This window comes from Capricornis sumatraensis, chromosome 12 (assembly GCF_032405125.1).
Source record: "Capricornis sumatraensis isolate serow.1 chromosome 12, serow.2, whole genome shotgun sequence".
Classification (NCBI taxonomy): Eukaryota; Metazoa; Chordata; class Mammalia; order Artiodactyla; family Bovidae; genus Capricornis; species Capricornis sumatraensis.
The window spans coordinates 80,228,661-80,255,004 of record NC_091080.1 but is presented as its reverse complement, the minus strand read 5'-3'; the positions used below and the strand labels follow the sequence as shown (position 1 = coordinate 80,255,004).

General features: G+C 39.8%; 1 protein-coding gene across 1 annotated transcript in view; it reads right to left on the bottom strand.

Annotated features, from left to right (window-relative positions):
* LOC138089048 (ATP-binding cassette sub-family C member 4-like) overlaps positions 1 to 26,344 on the bottom strand; it is a 159,708-nt gene that overhangs the window by 70,085 nt on the left and 63,279 nt on the right. Inside the window, exons 15-20 of the mRNA XM_068984371.1 lie at positions 24,406 to 24,603; positions 22,929 to 23,069; positions 22,135 to 22,172; positions 21,350 to 21,444; positions 14,638 to 14,784; positions 10,581 to 10,660 (exon numbers count right to left, since the gene is read on the bottom strand). Of these exons, the coding sequence (XP_068840472.1) occupies positions 10,581 to 10,660; positions 14,638 to 14,784; positions 21,350 to 21,444; positions 22,135 to 22,172; positions 22,929 to 23,069; positions 24,406 to 24,603 (699 nt within the window). The remainder of the gene's footprint in view (positions 1 to 10,580; positions 10,661 to 14,637; positions 14,785 to 21,349; positions 21,445 to 22,134; positions 22,173 to 22,928; positions 23,070 to 24,405; positions 24,604 to 26,344) is intronic.

Genomic DNA, 26,344 nt, shown 5'->3' with positions numbered 1-26,344 from the left:
CAAAATCTGTGGGACACTATAAAAACAGTGCTTAGAGGAAAGTTCATAGCAACAATACAGGCATACCTCAAGAAACAAGAAAAAAAAATCAAATAAATAACCTAACTCTACACCTAAAGCAACTAGAAAAGGAAGAAATGGAGAACCCCAGAGGTAGTAGAAGGAAAGAAATCCTAAAAATTAGGGCAGAAATAAATGCAAAAGAAACAAAAGAGACCATAGCAAAAATCAACAAAGCCAAAAGCTGGTTCTTTGAAAGGATAAACAAAATTGAAAAACCATTAGCTAGACTCATCAAGAAACAAAGGAAGAAGAATAAAATCAATAAAATTAGAAATGAAAATGGAGAGATCACAACAGACAACACAGAAATACAAAGGATCATAAGAGACTACTATCAGCAATTATATGCCAATAAAATGGACAACGTGGAAGAAATGGACAAATTCTTAGAAAAGTACAACTTTCCAAAACTGAACCAGGAAGAAATAGAAAATCTTAACAGACCCATCATAAGCATGGAAATTGAAACTGTAATCAGAAATCTTCCAGCAAACAAAAGCCCAGGTCCAGATGGCTTCACAGCTGAATTCTACCAGAAATTTTGAGACGAGCTAACAACTATCCTGCTGAAACTCTTCCAGAAAATTGCGGAGGAAGGTAAACTTCCAAACTCATTCTATGAGGCCACCATCACCCTAATACCAAAACTTGACAAAGACGCCACAAAAAAAAAAAAAAAAAAAAAAAACACCAAAAAAAAACCTACAGGCCAATATCACTGATGAACATAGATGCAAAAATCCTTAACAAAATCCTAGCAATCAGAATCCAACAACACATTAAAAAGATCATACACCATGACCAAGTGGGCTTTATCCCAGGGATGCAAGGATTCTTCAATATCCACAAATGAATCAATGTAATTCACTACATTAACAAATTGAAAAATAAAATCCATATGATTATCTCAGTAGATGCAGAGAAGGTCTTTGAGAAAATCCAACATCCCTGTATGATAAAAACTCTTCAGAAAGCAGGAATAGAAGGAACATACCTCAACATAATAAAAGCTATATATGGCAAACCCACAGCAAACATTATCCTCAATGGTGAAAAATTGAAAGCATTTCCCCTAAAGTCAGGAACAAGACAAGGGTGCCCACTTTCACCGCTACTATTCAACATAGTTCTGGAAGTTTTGGCCACAGCAATCAGAGCAGAAAAAGAAATAAAAGGAATCCAAATTGGAAAAGAAGAATTAAAACTCTCACTGTTTGCAGATGACATGATCCTCTACACAGAAAATCCTAAAGACTCCACCAGAAAATTACTAGAGCTCATCAATGAATATAGTAAAGTTGCAGGATATAAAATCAACACACAGAAATCCCTTGCATTCCTATACACTAATAATGAGAAAGTAGAAAAAGAAATTAAGGAAACAATTCCATTCACCATTGCAACGAAAAGAATAAAATACTTAGGAATATATCTACCTAAAGAAACTAAAGACCTATATATCGAAAACTATAAAACACTGATGAAAGAAATCAAAGAGGACACTAATAGATGGAGAAATATACCATATTCCTGGATCAGAAGAATCAATATAGTGAAAATGAGCATACTAACCAAAGCAATCTACAGATTCAATGCAATCCCTACCAAGCTACCAGTGGTATTTTTCACAGAACTAGAACAAATAATTTCAAGATTTGTATGGAAATACAAAAAACCTCGAATAGCCAAAGCAATCTTGAGAAAGAATGAAATTGGAGGAATCAACTTGCCTGACTTCAGGCTCTACTACAAAGCCACAGTCATTAAGACAGTATGGTACTGGCACAGACAGAAATATAGATCAATGGAACAAAATAGAAAGCCCAGAGATAAATCCATACACCTATGGACACCTTATCTTTGACAAAGGAGGAAAGAATATACAATGGAGTAAAGACAATCTCTTTAACAAGTGCTTTTGGGAAAACTTGTCAACCACTTATAAAAGAATGAAACTAGATCACTTTCTAACACCACACACAAAAATAAACTCAAAATGGATTAAAGATCTAAATGTAAGACCAGAAACTATAAAACTCCTAGAGGAGAACATAGGCAAAACACTCTCTGACATAAATCACAGCAGGATCCTCTATGATCCACCTCCCAGAATACTGGAAATAAAAGCAAAAATAAACAAATGGGATCTAATTAAAATTAAAAGCTTCTGCACAACAAAGGAAACTATAAGTAAGGTGAAAAGACAGCCTTCTGAATGGGAGAAAATAATAGCAAATGAAGCAACTGACAAACAACTAATCTCAAAAATATACAAGCAACTTATGCAGCTCAATTCCAGAAAAATAAATGACCCAATCAAAAAATGGGCCAAAGAACTAAATAGACATTTCTCCAAAGAAGACACACAGATGGCTAACAAACACATGAAAAGATGCTCAACATCACTCATTATCAAAGAAATGCAAATCAAGACTACAATGAGGAACCATTTCACACCAGTCAGCATGACTACGATCCAAAAGTCTGCAAGCAATAAATGCTGGAGAGGGTGTGGAGAAAAGGGAACCCTCTTACACTGTTGGTGGGAATGCAAACTAGTACAGCCACTATAGAAAACAGTGTGGAGATTCCTTAAAAAATTGCAAATAGAGCTGCCTTATGACCCAGCAATCCCACTGCTGGGCATATACACCAAGGAAACCAGAATCGAAAGAGACACATGTACCCCAATGTTCATTGCAGCACTGTTTATAATAGCCAGGACATGGAAACAACCTAGATGTCCATCAGCAGATGAATGGATAAGAAAGCTGTGGTACATATACACAATGGAGTATTACTCAGCCATTAAAAAGAATCCATTTGAATCAGTTCTAATGAGGTGGATGAAACTGGAGCCAATTATACAGAGTGAAGTAAGCCAGAAAGAAAAACACCAATACAGTATACTGACACATATATACGGAATTTAGAAGGATGGTAATGATGACCCTGTATACGAGACAGCAAAGAGACACAGATGTAAAAACCGACTTTTGGACTCTGAGGGAGAGGGAGAGGGTGGGATGATTTAGGAGAATGGCATTGAAACATTTATACTACCATGTAAGAAACGAAGTGCCAATCCATGTTCAATACAGGATACAGGATGCTTGGGGCTGGTGCATGGGGATGATCCAGAGAGATGATATGGGGTGGGAGGTGGGAGGGAGATTCAGGATTGGGAGCTTGTATACACCCGTGGTGGATTCATGTCAATGTATGGCAATACCAATACAGTATTGTAAAGTAAAATAAAGTAAAAATAAAATTTTAAAGAAAAGGACATTAAAAGAAGGGAAAATTACAAAGTTAACTGTCTTGGGATATTAAACAACATACCAATGAACTGAATCTAGCAATATATAAAAGATAATACTCCACAATCTAACTTGACTGGGTAAGTCCAAAATGCTCAGGGTTGGCTGTTACAAAGGACAGACTGGAACCCTTGGGCAGGAGCTGATGCTGTTCTCCACACGCAGAATTTCTTTTTACTTCAGGGAAGGCTGAGTTCTTAAAGCCTTACAACTGACTGAACTGTGCCCACTTGACTATGTAGGATAATTGTTCCTACTTAAAATCAACTGATGATGGACTTCAATCACATCTACAAAATGCCTACAGAGGAACACACAGATCACTTTTTGATTGAATAACTGAGGGATGTAGTCTGGTCAAGCTGACACATTAAAGTGACCATTAAAAGTGGAAATATTTCCCAGGTATTTTCTTGAGGCTACATAATTCTGACACAAAAAGCCAACAAAATATTTTAAAAAGCTAATTATAGACCAATATCCTTCATGAACAACAGATACAAAAATTCTTGACAAACTACATACAGCAATACATAGAAACAATGCTACATTACAACCAAGTAAACTCTATTCCAGGAATGTTAAGTTCAACTTTTTCAATCTGATAACAGATTCCTACCTACAAATTGGAATTAATATTATTTGTAATGAAAAATATATTGAAAGGTTTTGCCCTAAGAGTACAAGATTAACTGATCTAACCAACTCTCTTCAACACTAACTGGAAACTCCAGCCACAACAAGTCAAGAAAAGGAAATAAAAGTCATAAATACTGGAAATGAAGATATAAAACTGTCATTATTACAGCTGACATGACTGTATATGGATAAAATCCTACAGAACTAAAAACAAACAAACAAACAACAAAAAAAAACTACTGCCATCAACTCCAGGCAATGCAAAGTTAATTCACACATAAATCAACTATATTTCTATAGACTAGCAACTAGCAAGTTTATAATGGTATCAGAAACAAGCCTTCCCTAGTGGTCCAAGTGGTTAAGAATCCATCTGCCAATGCAGGAAACACAGGTTCGATTCCTGGGAAGAATCCAGATGCGCAGAGCAGCTAAGCCCATGTGCCACAACTACTGAAGCCCATGCACCCTACAGCCCATGTTTTGCAACAGGAAAAGCCAGCAGAATGAGAAGCCCACCCACAGCAACTAGTCACCCACATTCCCCGCAACTAAAGAAAGTCCACACGTGGCAAAGAAGGCATTGCTGCTGTTGCTGCTAAGTAGCTTCAGTCGTGTCCGACTCTGTGCGACCCCAGAGACGGCAGCCCACCAGGCTCCCCCGTCCCTGGGATTCTCCAGGCATGAACACTGGAGTGGGTTGCCATTTCCTTCTCCAATGCATGAAAGTGAAAATTGAAAGTGAAGTCGCTCAGTCGTGTCCGACTCTCAGCGACCCCATGGACTGCAGCCCACCAGGCTCCTCCATCCATGGCATTTTCCAGGCAAGAGTACTGGAGTGGGGTGCCATTGCCCTCTCCAAAAGAAGGCACAGTGCATCCAAAAATAAATAAATAATTTAAAAAAACAATCCAATGATAATATGAATAATTTTACCAGAGAAGTGTAAGATGTCTATACTAAAAACTACAAAATATTTCTAAAATTATAAAAAGACCTAAATAAGCAGAGAGAGATACATATTCATAATTGCAGATCCAAGATTGTTAAGACTCAGACTTCTCAAATAACCTATAGCTAAAAGAATATATTGATAAAATTTTCAGCAGGCTCTTATTTAAAAGTAAATTGGAAGGTTTCTAAAATTTATACATAAAAAGTAAAGAATCCAGAATGACCAAAGCAACCTTGACAAAGAAGTACAAAGTTAGGCGATTTAAACTATGGGTTTCATCTCTTATTAAAATGTACAGTAATTAAGAATGCAGTATTGGTATAAGGATCTAAATATTGGCATAAACTATAACTTTTGAGGAACAAAATAAATTATACAGATGCAGATTTCCTTAATTCAATGCATAAAAGTTTTTAACAAATGTGTCCAGATAATTGGAAAAAATAAACTTCAACCACTAATTACTCTTTCACATACAAAAAATAGTGCAAGATGCACCAATATTTAAAAAGGTAGAACATAGAAAAGTATCTTCACACTCCTAAGGATGTGCAAAGATTTCTTAGGATACAAAAACATTAACTACAAAAGAAAAGAAAAAAATGGTAAACATTAGATGTCATCAAAATTAAACCTTGATCTCTACTAAGGATATAAATGGCAAGCCACTGACTAGAAAAAAATATCCACAAAGCACTAGTATTACATATATATTAAAAAATAAACATCCCTAAGGGGGATTTGAGGAAGGGGTAGGGGAAGGGATCAACACCCACAGAAATCTCAGAATGAGAAAGTCATTGTTCAGCGGGAGAGGCTGGGATACTCTCTACACACTTCCTCTGACATTTCCAAACAATGAAATGCAAGGGTCAGTGGTGCTGAGACAAGTAAAGGCTGCAAAAGCAAGTGACCCACAATAACCTATTACACTGAGTCTCAGGCTTTGTTCTCAATATCCAGATGCAGTGGTCTGTTCTTTTGCTCTTCCCTCTCTGGAAAGAAATGACTGAGGACACCTCCTTCACATCTTCTTTTTTCTTGGGCATTTTCACTTCATAAAACTGCAGTCAGTGAGTTCTATGTGTGCTGAGGAGGGAATGAAACAGACCCTGGTGGTCTTACCACTGGTTGCTCAAGAGGCCTCAGAATAAGCCCCTTGTGTCCACGGAAGGATGTGAAGAGTCAGTTGAGCTCTGCCAAGCTGCCGATTTTTTTTTTTTTTCCTAATTGAGGGGTGTGTGGGAAATAAGCATTTTACAACTTAGTTTTCCTCAATAAATTATAGTATTTTGCTAAGAACAGCTGTGTGCAAGTTCAGAACAGTCCCCAAATTTTTTTTGAAAACTAAAATACCTAAACTTAAAATGCACTTTAACTTCCACATCTCACCTTCAATTTCACTTGTTTAGCAACAGGAAGACTCCTTGGAAATGATGATTTCACTGACAAGAATTTTAGATAATTGAGAGCCTTATTCAGTGCTATTTGGGACTTTGGCAAATTGTATGAAAATTACATTGCTCTGAAATAGTTAATGCTCAGTGGTCTGTCTTGAAAACAACTGATTTTTATTCTGTGAGTCTACCAAAGAAAGCGTCCATTAAAATCTTTAAGGATTACAAACCTAGAATCTGTGTGATACGAACTCATGAGATGATATTTATGGGCCTGGAAACTGTCTCTGAAAATAACTTTAATGCAACATAATGCCATTTTACCAAAGGCAAAAGGAGACGAGGGCAGGAGAGAATGGGATGGCTGATGGTATCACTGATTCAATGGACATGAATTTGGGCAAACTCTGGGAGATAGTGAGGGACAGGAAGGTCTGGCATGCTGCAGTCTATGGGGTGGCAAAGGGTCAGACATGACTTAGCGACTGAACAACAAATGCCACTGTCATCAGACTATTTCTCTCACCTAAAACACACGTGGTATTTTTTAAATTAGGTATCCATTACTTAGTGTTCAACATGCATTTAGATGTTATGCGAATAATAATATTAAAATGTCTTCATTTTTATCTGCCCAAAAAACCTTAAGAAGCAGGTATTATTTTCTCCATTTTACAGGAAGGAGAGTGTGGCTTTGTGGGGCAGAGATGGTAAGAGGGAGAGATGGGATGGAGGCTTGGAAAGGGAGACTGCAGGGCTCTGCACTGCCACAGTTTAAAGCTGTTGACATCATGAATGATTATCAGGTGCAATCACACCGCATAAGTTGATTTTTTATGCTGCTTTCCTTCATCCTTTGAAATAGTGAACAGCTCCAGTTTTCCCAACAACTCTAATGTGACTGAATAGGCAGCCTATCTGGTAGCTGTCAGTTGTACAGGATGGTGCACAAACTCACGATCGCCCTCTGCTGGGAGGCGGTCTCTGAGTCACATCGTCTTAGTGGGCGGACTGTCCGGCACTGTGGACCACTACATAGAACCCAGGCTTTTCATTAGCCACATAGAAACAATACATAGTATCACTATTACAAAATATCAAATAAACTATCTGAGATGCCATTTATGAAATCTCTCATTTATGAAATGAGAAGGAATTAGATGAGGAAAAAAAGTAATACATACTTTAGAAGTAAATACATACTTGAAGTAATAAAAATAAAAATGATCAAGAATTTTCCAAGGTTTATCAAATACACCAAGGATGAGCAGAACCATCAAAATTGAGTTTGAACACAGTTGCTACTGCTGCTAAGTCGCTTCAGTCGTGTCCGACTCTGTGCGACCCCATAGATGGCAGCCCACCAGGCTCCCCCGTCCCTGGGATTCTCCAAGCAAGAACACTGTAAACAAAAGTGAACAACACCATGCCAAGCCTTTCCCTTCCCCCTTCTCAGCTGGTGACTGACAGAAAGACTGGGTCCCACACAGGAACTCTGCTTCCACCAGCACTTCATGCCACACCATCCACAGCAGCCTTTTCCCCTCATCTGGGATCAAAGGTCACCTCCTAGAAGCTCCAGCTACCCCTGGACTAGGTTCCCTGACTGCCTCCAGTCCCCACATATAGTTTGCCTTCCAAGACTTCCTCCACAGAGCTCCCACAATTAGGATTCCAAAGCCATCAAGGGGTGAGTCTCTGAATGTCTTCCTTCCCTGGAGACTGGAGGAGACCAATAAGGACAGGGCTTCATGCCTGACTCACCCCGGTACCTCAGGGCCTCAACTCTAATCCCTGTTTGTTGAAGAGAAGGAGCGAAGAGAGGGAAAAAAAAGCACCCACCATTGCTCATACTGCCCTCCCAGAAACTAAAATCTCAAGCAACCAGCAACATCTCCTCAGACCCTACATCCAGATGGGCCTCTCTTCTGATTCATTCAAACTCCTTCCAGGAGTAGCCTGTCTTTACATCAACCCCCTCCACGGCTCCTGGATTTGCAGCCCTTTGCTCTGTAACTCCTCCCATCTGAAACCTGCTCCTCAGGTCACCAGACACCTCCTGATTCCAAATCAACCAACAAGTTTCTGTGGACTCACCTTCTCATTTGCACTAAACAGACCTGTCTTCCTCAGGTCTCCACTGGATCGCCTCCTCTCATCTTTGCTGTTTAATATGTGTCTTCTGTACTCCCCTTCTTTCTCTGCTTCCCTAAGCTTCCAATCCTGGCTCCTAAAATGCTTCCCTCTCTCTTGGCAATATTATCCATCTTCGGAGATTTAACTGCTTCCTCAGTGAAGAATACATAAGCTCCATGCTCATCCCAGGTCTCTCTTTCAAACAGCAGACTCTTACTTCTAATGAACTACAGGATGCCTCCACCAAACTTCAAGATAATTGAACTATAAGTGGGAGAGGAGGGAAGAAATCACCTAGACTAGAATTTTCTCTCCTCTTTAATGAGAATATTTCCTACTGAAATCAGATAGCATCGATCCCTGTCCCTCCATATGCCATGCAAAACTATGTGACAAATTTTGATTATGAGGACTAACAAACCATATGCTAAGCACACAGTGGAAACCCAACCTTGGCCTAGCTTACTGTAGCCAAGAAACAGAACCTTTCACAAAATCCTTTCAAAGTAATTCATAATCACTGTCAAAACATGACACTGTTTTCAGGGAAAAATTGTTTCTGAGGATAAATTATGTAGCTAAACCCAGCAGGGCACATTTATAAAACAAGTTTGCAGAAGAGAAGAAAACAATCAGACATCTTTGCAGGAAAAGTCCTCTGCCTCCGAGTCTCAGCTTAGTTCTCACTGGTAACAGTGGAAGCCTTGCCCACTGGCTGCACTATCTGTAGGACCATGTTACACTGTTCATTGCTGCATTTCTATGTGCAGCTTTGGACAAATGCATTTCATTTCCAAAATTAACACTTGGAAAGAAAAAGTAAATTCCTCACAGGCTTAATCACTGATAAGTAGACAGAAAAACAGAAAAAAAGTAGAAAAAAAAAAAAAACACTCCATAAGAGCAACAATGCTAAATGTGATGATGAGAACTGAGATGACCTAACATCATTCCTTAGACTCTCAAGTTCACAGACAAACAGGCTGAGTAGGAGGTATTCCTGTAAGTCTTTCTCTCTCTTTATTTTTTGACACCTTAAGACAGAGCAATCAGCTTGTGAAAAGCAAAACTGCCTACAAAACCAAAAAACATTTTCTGAGATGACTTTGATCCTGTAATCAAATTACTGATTTAAAGCCTTTCTATCTTCAATAAGCGCTTTCTATTTTCCTTTTTGGACTTCCCAGGTGGCTCAGTGGTAAGAATCTACCTGCAATGAAGGAGATGCCAGAGACACAAGCTTGATCTCTGGGTCAGGAATATCCCCTGGACAGGGAAATGGCAACCCACTCCAGTATTCTTGACTGAGAAATCCCATGTATGGAGGAGTCTGGCAAGCTGCAGTCTATGCGGTCACAAAAGAGCCGTACACAACTTAGTGACTAAAGAACAACATTGTTCTTGTTAAAGTATTATTCTCACCTTATTTGTACCCAACCTTTGCTTTGTCTATAACCACACATGGCTTTATCCAAATTAAATGCTGCAGTAAACATTTGTCCTCTGTGGGAATACAATGCACAGTGCTTGTGCTCAGTTGTGTATGATTCCTCTATCTGTGGAAGTTTCTAGGCAAGAATACTGAAGTGGATCACCATTCCCTTCTCCAGGACATCTTCTAACCCAGGGATCAAATCCATATCTCTTGCATCTCCTGCATTGGCAGGTGAATTCTTTACCACTAAGCCAGCTGGGAAGCCCAATACAAAGCATAATTTAGTTAATCTAGGCTATCTTTCCATGAGAGGTGATTATTTCTATATTACAAAATGCACTCACAGTAAAGGGAATCCATGCCAGACACGTGGAAGGCAAAGGGAGAACCACTTACCCAGCATGCTGCTGCTTCAGACCAACCTTGATGTGACTGTGTAGCCACTCTTGCCCCAGGTGTTTCTCATGTTAACTCAGGCTTCCCATCACAACTTCACCTTTCTCTCACAAACATGACCTTTACTGAAGATAACAGGATGCATTGCCAGAAGACCATCCTTAGCCCCTGTGAGAAGGCCTTGAGAAACAGGCACTCTGATAGTCCCTGTTAAAATTCTGACAGGATTGTTATGTTACCTGCATGAAATCTTGAAATATCAGAGGCAGCAAGTCATCCATATGCCCAATGTCTTTGGAGAAACGATTTAAAATTCTTCCTGCAAGAACAGGATATTAGAAATAGCTCATTTCCTCAGATAGAAGATTTAAGATAAACAATTCATGAACAAATCAAAACATTAATTTTGAAGAATATATATTTAGGGACTTCCTTGGTGGTACAGTGTCTCCAGTGCAGGGGACAGGTGTTCAGTCCCTGGTCCGGGAAGATTCCACATGCTGCAGAGCAATTAAGCCTGTGTGCCACAACTACTGAAGCCCATGTGCCTAGAGCCTGAGCTCTGAAACAGAAAAAGTGACCACAGTGTGAAGCCCAGGCACTGCAATGGGGAGTAACCCTTGCTCGCTGTAACTACAGAAAGCCCACATGCAGCAACAAAGACCCAATGCAACTAAAACTAAATAAATAAATCTTAAAAAAATAAAGTCCATGTATTAAATACTTTGCGGAGAAGGAAATGACAACCCACTCCATTTTTCTTGCCTGGAGAATCCCCATGGACAGCAGAGCTGGTGGGCCACAGTCCATGGGGTCATGAAGAGTTGGACATGACTGAGTGACTAAGCACCATTAAATATTTAGTGTATTGGGCTTCCCTAGGGGCTCAGTGCTAAAGAATCTGCCTGCCAATGGAGGAGACATGAGACAGGGGTTCAATCCCAGGGTCAGGAAGATCCCTTGGAGGAAGAAATAGCAACCCACTCCAGTATTCTTTCCTGGGAAATCCCATGGACAGAGGAGCCTGGCAGGCTACAGTTCATGGGACTACAAAAGAGTCAGACATGACTAGCGGTAAAACAAGAACATATGAAATAAGCCAACATCAGTGGTAAAAAGAAAGCAAAACAGGATGATACCTAAAGAGAAACAAAAATACCACCAAATGGCAGTGGGTGGGGAATTGAAATTGAGCCCTGATTTTTAAAAGAATGGGGGAATCTTGTGGCAGTATCAAGAAGGGTTGGTGGATCTGAGAATTTCCCTCCCTTTAGATCCATCCCATCTAAGACTCACTCCAACAGCTAAATTGCCAAAAAAAAAAAAAAAAAAAAACAGTTGCAAAATACCTAAGTTAATCCTAATTGTCACACCAATTTGGCTTTAATTATCAAGATTAGTTTCTCCAAGTGATACTCTTTAAATCAACATAATTATAACCTCTTTGTAATTTTTTTTTTTCCATCCAGATGGCTCACAGAACCTCACATTTTGGGAAATTTTGGATTGTGGCCATTTCCAAGTTGTGAGTTTACTACTTGGGTAATAAGTCGTTATTTTCAAAGGAGTACCAGGTGTGACAAGCACAGACTTGTGAATAAGCATCTAAGAAGACCAAAGGGATGTAGGCAGGAAAACAGAAATATTACTAAATGACTAAGATTGATTTTATTTCCCTTCTCAGAATCCACAATAATAATATATCCTTAAGGCTGCAGGACAGAATATGGAAATTTTTGGTAAATATCTGCTGTAAACTAAAAATGTCACCTGTCACGTCAGTAAACAAAGTATGGTGCAGCCACTCCTGAAAGGGTGGTGCTCCCTGAGGAGACTCAGGATGAGAAAGAGCAGGACACTGGCCCCAGACAGGGGAAGTGCACATCAAAGGAACTATAACAGGGAGGAGCCAATATTGACTCCATGCTGGATCTGTTTCTTTGACCATTGCTATTCACTGCTTTTGCCAAGGAACCCTGCCCCTCTGCATGAATGTTAAAGTGGCTTTTTTCCAGCTCACAGGGAGACAATCTGACCCTCACCAACTGTGAATGGCTGCAGAAAAGAAAAAATGAACAAATACCCTCTTATTGTACAAGATAAATGGCCTTTGACATTATTTCCTTGCCTCCTCTCCTCTCTGTCCTATAAAAGAACCAGGCATCCAGACCCCAATAAGATGGTTATTTTGACACATTAGTCCACCATCTTCTCAGTCTGCCAGGTTTCCAAATAAAGTCATTATTCTTTGCCTTAACACATGTCTGTAAGTCTTACCAGCCTTGTGAAGCAAGCAGAGCGAGTTTGAACTTGGTAACAAGTAATACCACTCTGTGTAGTTTTCTCTTCATGCCATCATATATCACAAAAAAAGTCCACCATAAACAATCTATTACAAATTCTACTTTTGAAAATAAACAAAGGGAAGAGTTCAATATAATACATTGCTAAAAGAGTAAATAACTGATGCCCCTAAACCTTTGAGCCTATCTTTGCAGTACTTATTTGGGCTTCTATTTTCTTGAAGCAATGAAGTTCTGATGATAGATACAGGAGGGGAAGACAAGATACACAATGTGCATGCCTGCTGCTCTAGGATTAGTGACCTTAAAGATTTAAACTTGGTTCCAAATTCTTGAATAATAAATCGGCATCTGGAGATGCCTACAGGTCATCAAGAGCCTGGTTAACAATGGTCACAAACTCAGTCCCACTCGATGCTCCCAAAATTACAACGGTAGTTTTCATATTAACAGGTAAAGTAGAGCAACATCATAGACATAATAGCAAAGACACTTCCAATCACTTTCTCACTCCAGCTTCATAATAAGATGAAATCTGTAGGTGCCTCTGCAGTTTACCATCCTGTGCTCCTCGTAATGCCTGAACTAAAGAACATGTGTTTAAAAAGTTGGCTTAAAACTCAATTCAGAAAACTAAGATCATGGCATCTGGTCCCACCACTTCATGGCAAATAGATGGGGAAACAATGGAAACAGTGACAGCCTATTTTGGGGGGCTCCAAATTCACTTCAGATGGTGACTGCAGCCATGAAATTAAAAGATGCTTCCTCCTTGGAAGAAAAGCTATGACCAATCTAGACAGCATATTAAAAAGCAGAGACATCACTTTGCCAACAAAGTTCCATCTCGTCAAAGCTATGGTTTTTCCAGTAGTCATGTATGGATGTGAAAGTTGGACTATAAAGAAAGCTAAGCACTGAAGAATTGATGCTTTTGAACTGTGGTGTTGGAGAAGACTCCTGAGAGTCCCTTGGACTGCAAGGAGATCTAACAAGTCCATCCTAAAGAAAATCAGTTCTGAATATTCAGGAAGGACTGATGCTGAAGCCAAAACTCCAATACTTTGGCCACAAAGTAGTCTTGATCACACAGCTAGTTGGTGGCCTGGCCAAGGCTACTGCTTTCCTCCCTCCAGTCACATCCCTGCCTCAACAGGCCTTTTCAATCATCACCTGCAAAAACAAAGCCACCCTGGGCCTCAGCACAAGTCAAACAAATGAACAGAGTGGGCATGTACTCTGATTAACTAATTCTTCATAGGAATCCAGGTCAGGAGACTACCTTCCAAACAAAGCAAGACTGATCGAAGGCCTCAGGGTGGAGGAAGTAGCCACTGGGAAACCTTCAGGGATATTCTTACTTAATACTGTAGATCTACCTGCTACATACCATAAGACATCTTTAATGTAACCACAAGTCCATTGTAAAACTAGAGTTCATTTTATTAAAGAGGATGTTTACATTTCACTGATCTTGTATTTTAATTAATCTTACATTACCATTTAGGTAAAACTCAAAATATGAGCACATATCAGAGCTCTGTGGTCCCAAAAATGGATGGGCAATGAAAGAGAGAAACACACAGCCTGTCTTCTGTAGAGATGTTCCTGGAAGAAGGTCTTTCCTAGTTAGCTTAACACTATGTAACACAGCCAATGTTTCAAGAACTAGTAAAAAACATTTCAACATGTTTTAATCATCGGTTGGATGTTTCATATGCCACATATCAAATGGACTCCTAAATCACCCTGTAAAGTAAACATTCATGTATTTTTACAGATATGAGTAAATTGGAATAAAAGCTTATATGCTCCTATATTCACATTTTCTCTGGTAGGAAAAATTACCAATGATGCTTTTTGTAGAAAATGAATAAACATACACAGTGATTTTCTTCCAAGCATCTCTTCCATTTTCAAATATGAAAATGTAATCAGGCACTAAATGTGTTAACAAGACATATTCACTAAGAAACTTGAGTGTCTGACTTACCTATTGGATTTCTATGGAAGAACAATACTGGAGCTCTTAAAATGGTCTCCAACATTTTGTTGTGCAAAGTTCGTGAAGAATTAACAAGGATGTAGAATATCAACAGAGACCGTGTGATGCCAAAAAGGACAGTAGACACAGTTAACCCTGAAATAAAGAAATATCACTCAGCACAAGATCTGCGTCTTATCCTCAATCATGCTAAGACACAGCAGGCAGTTTAAAAAGATACTGCGTATTTCATTCTATAAATACAATTTTTATAGATATTTACATATATAGAATACGGAATTTAAAAACATTATATATATATATATATATATATATATATATAAAGTAGATTCTGTAAGAGTTTAGTGCTTTCAAAAATTACATTTATAAAAATCACTTGTTTTCCTCTCACTAAACAGAAACACCATGGGGGAAAAGTTGTGTAATCTGCAGCTTCATTCTGGGCTTGCCTAATTCAATTATAAGTTCTAATAAAACTTAAAAGAAAGATAATTATACAAGTAGCTGATCTTCCTTTCTCCACATTTCAAATCTCATTATTTACAACATGTCCCATAATCTAAAAGTAAGGTATGCTTTAGTAAAAGTGAACATGTTAGGTGCTCAGTTGTGTCATACTCTTTGCAAGCCCATGGACTGTAGACCCCAGGTTTCTCTATGCATGGAATTCTCCAGGCAATTCTCTATCCATGGAATTCTCCAGGCGAGAAAACTGGAGTGGGTTGACATTCCCTTCTCCAACGCTTTGCTATCAGCCCATGAATTAAAAGAAGAAATGATCTATCATTTCCTTGTAATTTAGAAGGAAATTTACTTCCATGTAAAATAACTTTTTAAGAACCTACTGTGTAGCACAGGGAACTCTATTTAATGCTCTGTGGCAACCTAAATGGGAAGGAAATCCAAAGAGAAGATACATGTTCAACTAGTTCACTTGGCTGTAAAACAGAAACTAACACAACATTGGAAAGCAACTATAATAAAAATTAATAAAAATTAAAATATTAAAAATAAAGTAACTACTTCTATTCCCAAGTAACTATAAAGAGTATGAAAAGACCATGCTAAGTTGCAAGTGGATAATCTATTAAATAATTGAACTGTAAGAAACTACAAAATATATTTTGACATGAGATAATCTAAACAAGATAATCTAATCTCTTACAATTTTATAGAACCCAAAAGCATTTGTAAATAACTATAATCATTTAAATTTATGTCTTATCATGAAATAAATGAATACTATGCATATAAAAATTAAAAGAGCCCTCCAAACATCTCTTCAACTCACAATGTGATATAGAGAGGGGATAACTTTAGCAATATATATTCCATCAAGTATGTTTTTCCATTCAGCTGCCACATCAGTGTTATTTAAATTCTGAAAGCTGCTTAAATTTCTGAATTCCATCAATAGGCCTTTGCCTTAGCCCACCATCCTATATGAACGTGTAACAGAATCCCTTCCTTTTTCTTTAAACTCTCATTGCCCACCAATTCAGAAAGTAAACAGCTGGAAGATTCAAGTTTCTTATCAAATGATCGATAAAATAAATACCAAATTTCAATGAGAGGATTTTTACATAACTTACTCATTGTAGAAAGCTTGTGCGAGCATTTCCTTTGAGGATATTTAAATTTTTACTTAATTGAAAAAATTATTGGGGTATAGTTGCTTTATGATGTTGTGTTAGTTTCTGCTGTTCAACAAAGCAAATCAGCTATATGAATACATATATCCCCTCCCTCTTGGACCTCCCTTCCCCCATCCCTCCCCTCTAGGTCATCGCAGAGCATGAGCTGAGCACCCTGTGCTATATAGCGGCTTCCCACTAGCTATCTGTTTTACACATGGTAGTGTACATATGTCAATCCAAATCTCCCAATTCATCTCCCTCACTATCCCACTCGCACTCTGAGTCCAAACATCTGTTCTCTATATCTGTGACTCTATTCATCCCCTGCAAAGAGGTTCATCTGTACCATTTTTCTAGATTCCATGTTGTTGTCGCTCAGTCGCCAAGTTGTATCCAACTCTTCACAACCCCATGGACTGTAGCATGCCAGGCTTCCCTGTCCCTCATCATCTCCCCGAATTTGCCCAAGTTGATGAATCAGTGGTGCCATCCAACCATCTCATCCTCTGTCACCCTCTTCTCCTTCTGCCTTCAGCCTTTCCCAGCATCAGGGTCTTTTCCAGTGAGTCAGCTGTTTGCATCAGGAGGCCAAAGTATTGGAGCTTCAGCTTCAGCTTCAGCATCAGTCCTCCCAATGAGTATTCAGGGGTGATTTCCTTAAAGACTGATTGGTTTGATCTCCCTACTGTCCAAGGGATGCTCAAGAGTCTTCTCCAGCACCATAGTTTGAAAGCATCAATTCTTTGGTGCTCAGGTTTCTTTATAGCCCAGCTCTTACATCCTTACATGACTACTGGAAAGACCATAGCCTTGAGTATATGGAACTTTGTCGGCAAACTGATGTCTGCTTTTTAGCACACTATCTAGGTTTGTCATAACTTTCTTGCCAAGAAGCAATCGTCTTCTAATTTCATGGCTGCAGTCACCATCTGCAGCGATTTTAGAGCTCAGGAAGAGGAAATCTATCACTGCTCCCAGATTTTGCCCTTCTGTTTGCCATGAAGTGATGGGACTTGGATGCCATGATCTTAGTTTCTTTAATATTCAATTTTATGTTGGCTTTTTCACCCCTCTTCATAACCCTCATCAAGAGGCTCTTTAGTTCCTTTTTGCTTTCTGCCATTCGAGTGGTATCATCCACATATCTGAGGTTGATACTCTCCAGCAATCTTGACTCCAGCTTGTAACCCATCCAGCCCAGCATTTCACATGATGTGCTCTGTGTATAAGTTAAATAAACCGGGTGACAATAAACAGCCTAGTCGTACACCTGTCTCAATCCTGAACCAATCAGTTGGCCCATACAGGGTTCTAATGGTTGCTTCTTGACCTGCATACAGGTTTCTCAGGAGGCAGGTTAAGATGGTCTGATATTCCCATCTCTTTAAGAGTTTTCCACAGTTTGTTATGATCCACACAGTCAAAGGCTTTACCTTAGCCAATGAAACAGAGGTACATGTTGTTCTAGAATTCCCTTGCTTTCTCTATGATCCAGAAAATGTTGACAGTTATCTCTGGTTCCTCTGCCTTTTCTAAATGCAGGTTGAACATCTGGAAGTTCTCAGTTCACATAATGATGAAAACTAACTTGAATGATTTTGAGCATAATGTTACTAGCATGAGTGCAATTGTCTGGTGGACTGAACATTCTTTAGTATTGCCCTTCTTGGAACCTGGGATAAGGATTGATCTTTTCCAGTCCTGTGGCCACTGCTGGGTTTTTGCTGATATATTGAGTGCATTATTTTAAATCTTTTAGAATTTTAAATAGCTCTACTGGAATTCCATCACCTCCGCTAGATTTATAGGCAGCAATGCTTCCTAAGACTCACTTGACATCACACTCCAGAATGTCTGGCTCTGAGTGACAGGCTACATCATCATGGTTATCCAGATCATTAAGACCTTTATTGTATAGTTCTGTGTATTCTTTCCATCTCTTCTTGATCTTTTCTGCTTTAATTAGGTCTTTACTATTTCTGTTTTATATTGTGCCCATCTTTGGATGAAAATGTTCCCTTGATATTTCCAATTTTCTTGAAGAGATCTCTAGCCTTACTGTTTCTGTTGTTTTCCTCTATTTCTTTGTACTGTCCATTGATGAAGGCCTTCTGGTCTCTCCTTGCTCATCTCTGGAACTCTGCATTTAGTTCTAGGAAGTCTTCTAGGTTTCAAGGAACTGGTCAACTTCAGCTTCTTTGGCATCAGTGGTTGGGACATAGACTTGCATTACTGAGATGCTGAATGGATTGCCTTGGAAATGAACCAAGATCATTCTGTTATTTTTAAGGTTGCACCCAAGAACTGCATTTTGGACTCTTGTTGATTATGAGGGCTATTCCATTTCTTCTAAGCAATTCTTGCCCACAGTAGTAGATATAATGGTCATCTGAATTAAATTCACCCATTCCTGTCCATTTTAGTTCACTGATTCCTAAGATGATGTTTACTTTTACCGTCTCCTGCTTGACCACATCCAATTTACCTTGATTCATGGACCTAACATCAAGGTTCCTATGCAATACTGTTCTTTCTTTAAATTATTTTTATTATTTTTTAAAATATTGGACCTAACATTCAAGGTTCCTACGCAATACTGTTATTTTTTAATTATTTTCTTTATTTTTTAAATGTAAATTTATTTATTTTAATTGGAGGTTAATTACTTTACAATATTGTCTTGGTTTTGCCATACATCAGCATGAATCCGCCACAGGTATAGATGTGTTCCCCATCCTGGACCCCCCTCCCTTCTCCCTCCCCGTACCATCCTTCTGGGTCGTCTCAGTGCACCAGCCCCAAGCATCCAGTATCCTGCATCCAACCTGGACTGGCGATTCATTTCATATATGATATTATACATGTTTCAATGCCATTCTCCCAAATCGTCCCACCCTCGCCCTCTCCCACAGAGTCCAAAAGACTGTTCTATAAACAGTCTCTTACACAGTCATCTGTGTCTCTTTTGCTGTCTCACGTACTTTGGTTGAAAAATATCGTATCAACTAAAATGCAATACTGTTCTTACAGCATCAGATTTTACTTTCACCACCAGACACATCCACAACTGAACGCGTTTCCACTTTGGCCCGGCCACTTCATCCTGTCTGGAGCTATTAGTAGTTGTCTTCTGCTCTTTACCAGTAGCATATTGGACACCTTCTGACCTGGGGGGCTAATCTTTTGGTGTCATATGCAGTTCCTGGGTTTTTCTCATGGCTAGTACACTGGGGGGGGGGGGGGGGGGTTTGCCACTCCCTCCTCCAATGGATCACATTTTATCAGAACTCTCGAATATGACCCGTCAGTCTGAGGTGGCCCTACATGGCACAGATCATAGCTCCATTGAGTTATACAAGCCCCTTCACCATGATAAGGCAGTGATCTATGAAGAGGCTAGATTTCATATATATATGCATTAACACAAGTTTTTTTTTTTTTTTCTCTTTCTGACTTACTTTATTTTGTATGACAGACTCTATGTCTATCCATTTCATTCCTTTCTATGGATGAGTAATATTCCAATGTATATGTGTGTTAGCTGCTTAGTCACGTCTGATTCTTTGCAACCCCATGGACTGTAGCCTGCCAGGCTCCTCTGTCTATGGAATTCTCCAAGCATAAATACTGGAGTGGGTTACCATGCTCTTATCCAGGGGTCTTCCCAACTCAGGGATCAAATCCAGGTTTCCCTCATTGCAGGCAGATTCTTTACCATTTGAGCTACCTGGGAAGCCCTTCTTCCCCAGCCCAGTGTATATATGTACCATAAATGAGATGAAAAGACAGCCCTGAGAATAGGAGAAAATAATTATAACTGACCAGGGATTAATCTTCAAAATATACAAACAGCTCATGCAGCTTAATTAAAAAAAAAAAAAATCAAAGAATGAGCAGAAGACCTATATAGACCTTTCTCCAAAGAAGACATACACATAGCCAAGAGGCACATGAAAAGATGCTCAATATCATTATTAGAGAAATGCAGATCAAAACTACCAGTCAGAATGGCCACCATAAAAAATATACAAACAATAAATGCTAGAGAAGGTGAGGAGAAAAGGGAACCTTCTTGCAGTAGGAATGTAAATTGATACAGTCACTATGGAGAACAGTTTGAAAGTTCCTTAAAAAATTGAAAATAGAATTACCATATGACTCAGCAATCCCACTACTGCGCATACACCTTGAGGAAACCATAATTCAAAAAGACACACGCGCCCCAGTGTTTACAGCAACACTATTTACAAAAGCTAGGACATGGAAGCCACCTAAATGTCCATCAACAGATGAATGGATAAAGAAGGCATTTAAAATTTTTGTTAAAGACATCCTTTAAATACTATATAATGCTATGCTATATATATTCTAAATACACTTGTCAATAGAGAGAGTCATGTTAATATTAGCCTGGCAAGCCAAATTTTAAATCAATCCCACAGTTGGGGAGGAGGCAGTACTGTAATCTCAGATTAAGAAAGAGAAAGAATCCTAATTCCAGACATTGATTTCCCCTGCTTAGCTTCTCAAGTTTATTAGTGAATCTCAGGAGGTGAGCAGTGTGGTAAAGCGGAGCTTTGAATACCTGGGAAGGAATAATGTCTTTATTTGTGGCTCATGCTGACAAAGGATTTCATCCAGGATCAATAAAAGCCAGGGTTTATTCAGACAGAATTGGAATAACTGAACCACAGGGTGGGGATACATTTCTAATCCCCTTGCCCATTCTTATAAGGATATAAGATTTAGCAAAAGCAACTATTAGAATAGACAATACCTACATACTTCTAGTGGCTGATTTTCTCAATATCCACTCCTGGTTTAACTACCAAAATCACTACCAAAATCCAGTATGGAGCAAATTAAGAGTCTTCATTCAACCTCTTTTCTTTTGGTAGATCTTTAAAATAATTATTCTGATTAATTCACAGAGTAAATGTGATTCAGACCCTTCATTTGTTAAGACATTACTGAATTACTCTGGAAGCCCTCACTGCTCACACAGACTCATTGTAATATACACCTTAAACTCTGGAACTATAAAGCAGATGACTCAACTTTACCTGAATAAACTCCTAAGTACCAGTTCAGAACTAACACTACAGCTTCATCTTCTTTTAGTAATGCCCCAGAATACAGGTCACTTTGTACATTCGCCCTATGGAACAGGAAATTTAAAATATTACACTATAGATACACATAGAATTTACACAAATATCACAAAAAATTACCTCAATTCAGGAAATGTATTTTATGCTGGAAAGTGTTTCCCAGCCCACGAGGCCCTGTGTATGTCTCCCTCTAAAAATTTGAATCACAATTTTCAGTTTTCAAAATTATCTGTGAAGACAGACTTAGAAAATAAACTCTTAGTTGCCGAGGGGAAGGAGTGTTAGAGAGTTTGTATGGTCATGCACATACTGCTATAAATAAAACAGGTAACCAACAAGGGCTTATTTTATAGCACATAGAACTCTGCACAACATTATATGGCAGCCTGGATGGAAGGGAAGTTTGGAGGAGAATGGAAACGCGTATATGTATGGCTGCATTTCTTCGCTGCTCAAATGAAGCTATCACAATATTGTTGATTTGCCATAGCCCAATACAATATTAAAAGTTCCAAAAAAAAAAAAAAATTGTGAAGAAGCTGCTGAAGGGAGGGACATGGGGAGAGACCACAGGGGGATCACACACCACCCGCAGGAACTTTCATTTTTCTTCAGGGAACCTACGTGAGGGTCAGAAGAGGAGGCTGATCTAGCCCCATCTCTCCCCCTGACTCTGTGGGAAAGTGAGGCTTTGTGTAGATTTCACAGCCCTTTGGGTCAGACCAGGAATCACTCACCAGAATGCAAGCCACCAATCCTGCAGGACGTAGGCAACCTGGAGCAGGAAACAACAGTCACTCACACACTGACACCACTAAGCCTCACACCCTGCTCACCAGTCTGGGGACAGAAAGGCTCCAGAACACGGAGATGGTCCTTCTGGCTCAGGTCTGCACTAAACCCCACACCCCAGATGACCACAGGTCAGGGGAGGGCATCTTACAAGTTAATATCTTTAAAAGAAATCCCCTTTTCCCTAGAAGACTTTGCTCCCCAAATATAATGTACTTCAATGTAAATTCAAGTGGATTGCAAGAGGCAGTAATAACAGTACAAATGTTGGGACTTTTCAAAGCAAAAGCTTGACAAGTACAGTGATGGTCAGTCCTGGGTGTCAGCTTGACTGGGCCAGTCTCCAGTGATTCAACCAAACACCCATCCAGATGTTGCCATGAAGGTATTTTGTGGATGATGTTTCATCCAGCATAAGAACTTCAGTAGAGGAGATCACACCCCACACTGCAGTGGCCTTGTCCAGTCAGACAAAGGCCTGAAGAGCAAAACCTGAGATTTCCTGGAGGAGGAAGAAATTCTGCCTCAAAACAGCAGGGTCAGCTCCTGACTGAGGATCCAGCCTTCAGGCCTGCCTTGCTGATTTTACATTCACCAAGCTAGATCCCACCATTGCATGAGCCAAGTTTTTGAGATAAATCTCTTAATACACATATTTAAAAATAATTCTAAAATACAGTATAAGTAGTATGTAAATATAAAACTGAGTGCGCAAACCAAAATAAACTCCCTTATGTACCTGAGCCGCGATGTTTACTAGAATAAGGAAGATGATGACAAGCCAGTCAGCACCAGCTGTGAAGTAATTCTTATAGGTCTTAAAACCAACTTTTCCTTCCAAGTAGTCCTCTAGAGGTAGTGTAAACTGTATATTCTCAGTCTGGAAGGGGAAAAATGGCAGTGAGAGATGAAATTTTAAATAATGAACCCCAAATTCCAAGAGTTCAACAATGTCCTCCACCACAAGCTTTGGGAAACAGAGACATGGCATACACTGTTAGGAGTGCAGTATGGTCCATCTCCTATGGAGAAGGGTGTGGGAATATCTGGCCAAATCACATATGCTTTTACCCCTGGACCCAGCCATCCCCCTCGTAGGAATCTATGAGAAATAATCAAAGGTTATTAACGGTTGGGTGGCTTTGCTTAAAATAGATCATGACTGACACAACAAAATCAATTAATGTATAAATGCAGAAGCTTGCTCTAAAATAACACACAAAATGATATGGAGATAATGTATCCCTCTAGATGACTCTGTCATTCAAGGATAGAAACATGAAACATACTTGAGGCTCAAAATACTAGCCAAATTCAGTAAACTGAGTTCACAGAGAGAGTTGGAGTAATATGAGTTTGGACAGCACGTTGCAAGCATATGATCTGAATCTATTTGGTTCCTAAGTTTCAGAGAGTGATTCCTGAGTTTAGAAAGTGAACAGATAATCCGAATACTTATCAGAGTCATTCCAGGCTCCTAGGCTTGGATATTGAGGGTTTGGCTATCAAGGGAATATGCTGTTAAGGGAGATCTAGTGCATTTCAACATTTCTGTCTGGGAGACTTAGAATGCATTATAGAGTCACAGAAGGTTAGGATGTCCTTGCTTCTATCCTGGCCACTGGGATTCAAGGTTGATAAGATATGGTTCTCAGTCTTGAAGGGTAAGAAAGGAGGATAGGCACTAACACTGAAGTGTGTACCTTCAGGTCCTTTGCACACATTACCTCTGGCCTATCACAAACCATCTGACACTGAGGCAAAATAATGCCATCAGTCACAGGCAGTGCTAGAGTATTCCAACACATAGGAAAAGTAGTTGATTTAATGTGGCAACAGCAGGACTCAGTCTAAGGGGGTCTTCACAGTAAGCCTCTGGATGCATAAGGGAAGCCAGGGGCCACCAGCATGAATAGGATGTAACTACGGTGAACTGATGAGTTCTCCATCAGTGTGAGTCACATAAACCCAGAAATTCATAGCAGTACAACCACTTCTGGTTTCCATAAGATTGTCCACGCTACACCCAAAGGGGAACCCCAAGCAGACTTGCTCCCCTCATGCTCTTCTAACTCTACCAATTCCATGGAACAACACTTTGGGAACTTAGGGTCTACTTTGGGACAAATGAAGATGTCATGAGCAGAGCAGACTGAAGGTCCCTGAGACCACCAAGAGCAGACAGACCCGGGCACACTGCAGGATGAGAAACTCACTTCTTGGTCCTCTGGAGCCGCATCTTTCAATGAGGGTCTGGGAGACTGGAGAGACTGAACCAAAGACTCAGAGATCGCAGTGGGAGCTCCTGGGACTGGAGATGGTTCAGACTGCTCATTCCCCTTCTCAAAAAGGGAAAAAATATCTACCCCAGATTTCAGGAACTCAGAGTAAGTTCCTCTTTCCACCATTTTGCCCTAAAATTCAAAAGTTGAGAGGAATTAATTTATATTTGATAATATTAAACCAACCTAAATACTAATCAAGAAAAGTTATCTGGTTTTAAATTATGATTTTTGAAAAAAAAAATGATCCTTGGTCTAGAATTCTCGTTGAGAAACCTACTTCAGTCAATTCAGTACAGAACTGAGCATTGCATTCTCTGCCAAATCCTGTCCCTATGGTAGGTACTGAGGCAAATGAAAGAAATGTGTGCTCATGTGTCAAAAATGGAGGCCATTGACATGACTACCCTGGGCACCTGGGGACGGAAAGAAGTACAGAGGTTGATGGGAGAATCAGCACAGTCTTCTTAGACAACATGGGGATTGAGAGAAGTCTCATGTGACAATTCCAGGAAAGAAATTTAAACTTAACCCAGAGGTGGGGCCCAGCACATCTGCACGTGGGTGAGAGTCTCTCATTAATCTTCACTGACCACTGTCACTGTCACACTGTCACGTGCCCGGCTGGGATAATAGGAACCAGCCCCGGACAGAAAACCCATGAGAGGCATCTCCATGGTCTCTACACCTGCCCCCACATACTCAGCAAGTTCCCAACTGAAAATTCAATATTCCACCTGATAAAGTAATTATATAAGGAGGCCATGGGGCTGAGGTGGCTCTAAAGCCTTGGCAGTCTGTGCCCACAAACCAAAACCTGAGCCAGAATCAATGCACTCAGATCCAAGAAAAAACTTAGGAACAACCAACCACAAGCAGCCAACCAGGCTCAAAAACAGGCATCTGCTTAAGCTACAGCCAATCAAATCATTTTCTTTGAACACATGTGACACATCCCTGCACAGTTTCCCTCCCTTCCAAAGTCACACAAAATAATGTGCAGATGTTTCCCTATCTTCTGACCCCATGAAACCAGACTCAGCTGATTCCCTTAGTAGCAAATAAAACATCAGGGAAAAAAAAAAATCTCAGGATGCAAAACTCATGAGAGCAGCTCTGGTTGAGGCAGCTCAGGTGGAGGGAGCTGGCCCAGGACCCTCACTGGGACCCCTCTCACCCTCTCCCCTGAGGGGGTCCACTGGGAGAAACTCAGGGAAGCATCTAGGTACCATCAGATATTACAGAACTAGAAAATTATGCAGGATATATTATGTCTTGTTCCACTTGGGAGGCAAAATTCACACACCTCTTTAATGAAATCACCACTCACCACATCAAATCTGTAATATGCACGATGAATGACTGGTGGTACAAAGACAGCAATTTCACTCAACAGTCAAGCACTGACAATTCCGGGGGAATGAAGGGATAGCCATCTGCTCTGAAGACAGGGACCCGACAGTGAGGATGGTCCCCAACTCAGGCAGGGGTGCTCACCCATGGCCAAATAGTTGTTTTCTTAGTACTAAAACTGGGGGTCATGTCCTCAAAAGGAGCAATAAGGGGACCCCAAAACATCTAGAGATGGGCAAAATAGGTTATACTCCTGCCCACTGATTCTGTGCTCATAACACTATGAACACTGGAGTTTACACACTAGAATCACCCCCTCTGCACATGAAATCAACTGCTCTCGAGCTTGAGAAACCTCAGCCTCCCCTCATTCCTAGAGGAGTGAAGAAGGGCTGACACATGGAACTGCTTCTAGAGAGGCAGGGGTTCTGTATCTTAATAATCTTTCTTGGAGCAGAGATTCTTTTCAGAAGTCATGAATCTGACCAAGGGCCTGTGGAGCAGTCAGGGGTTAACGACA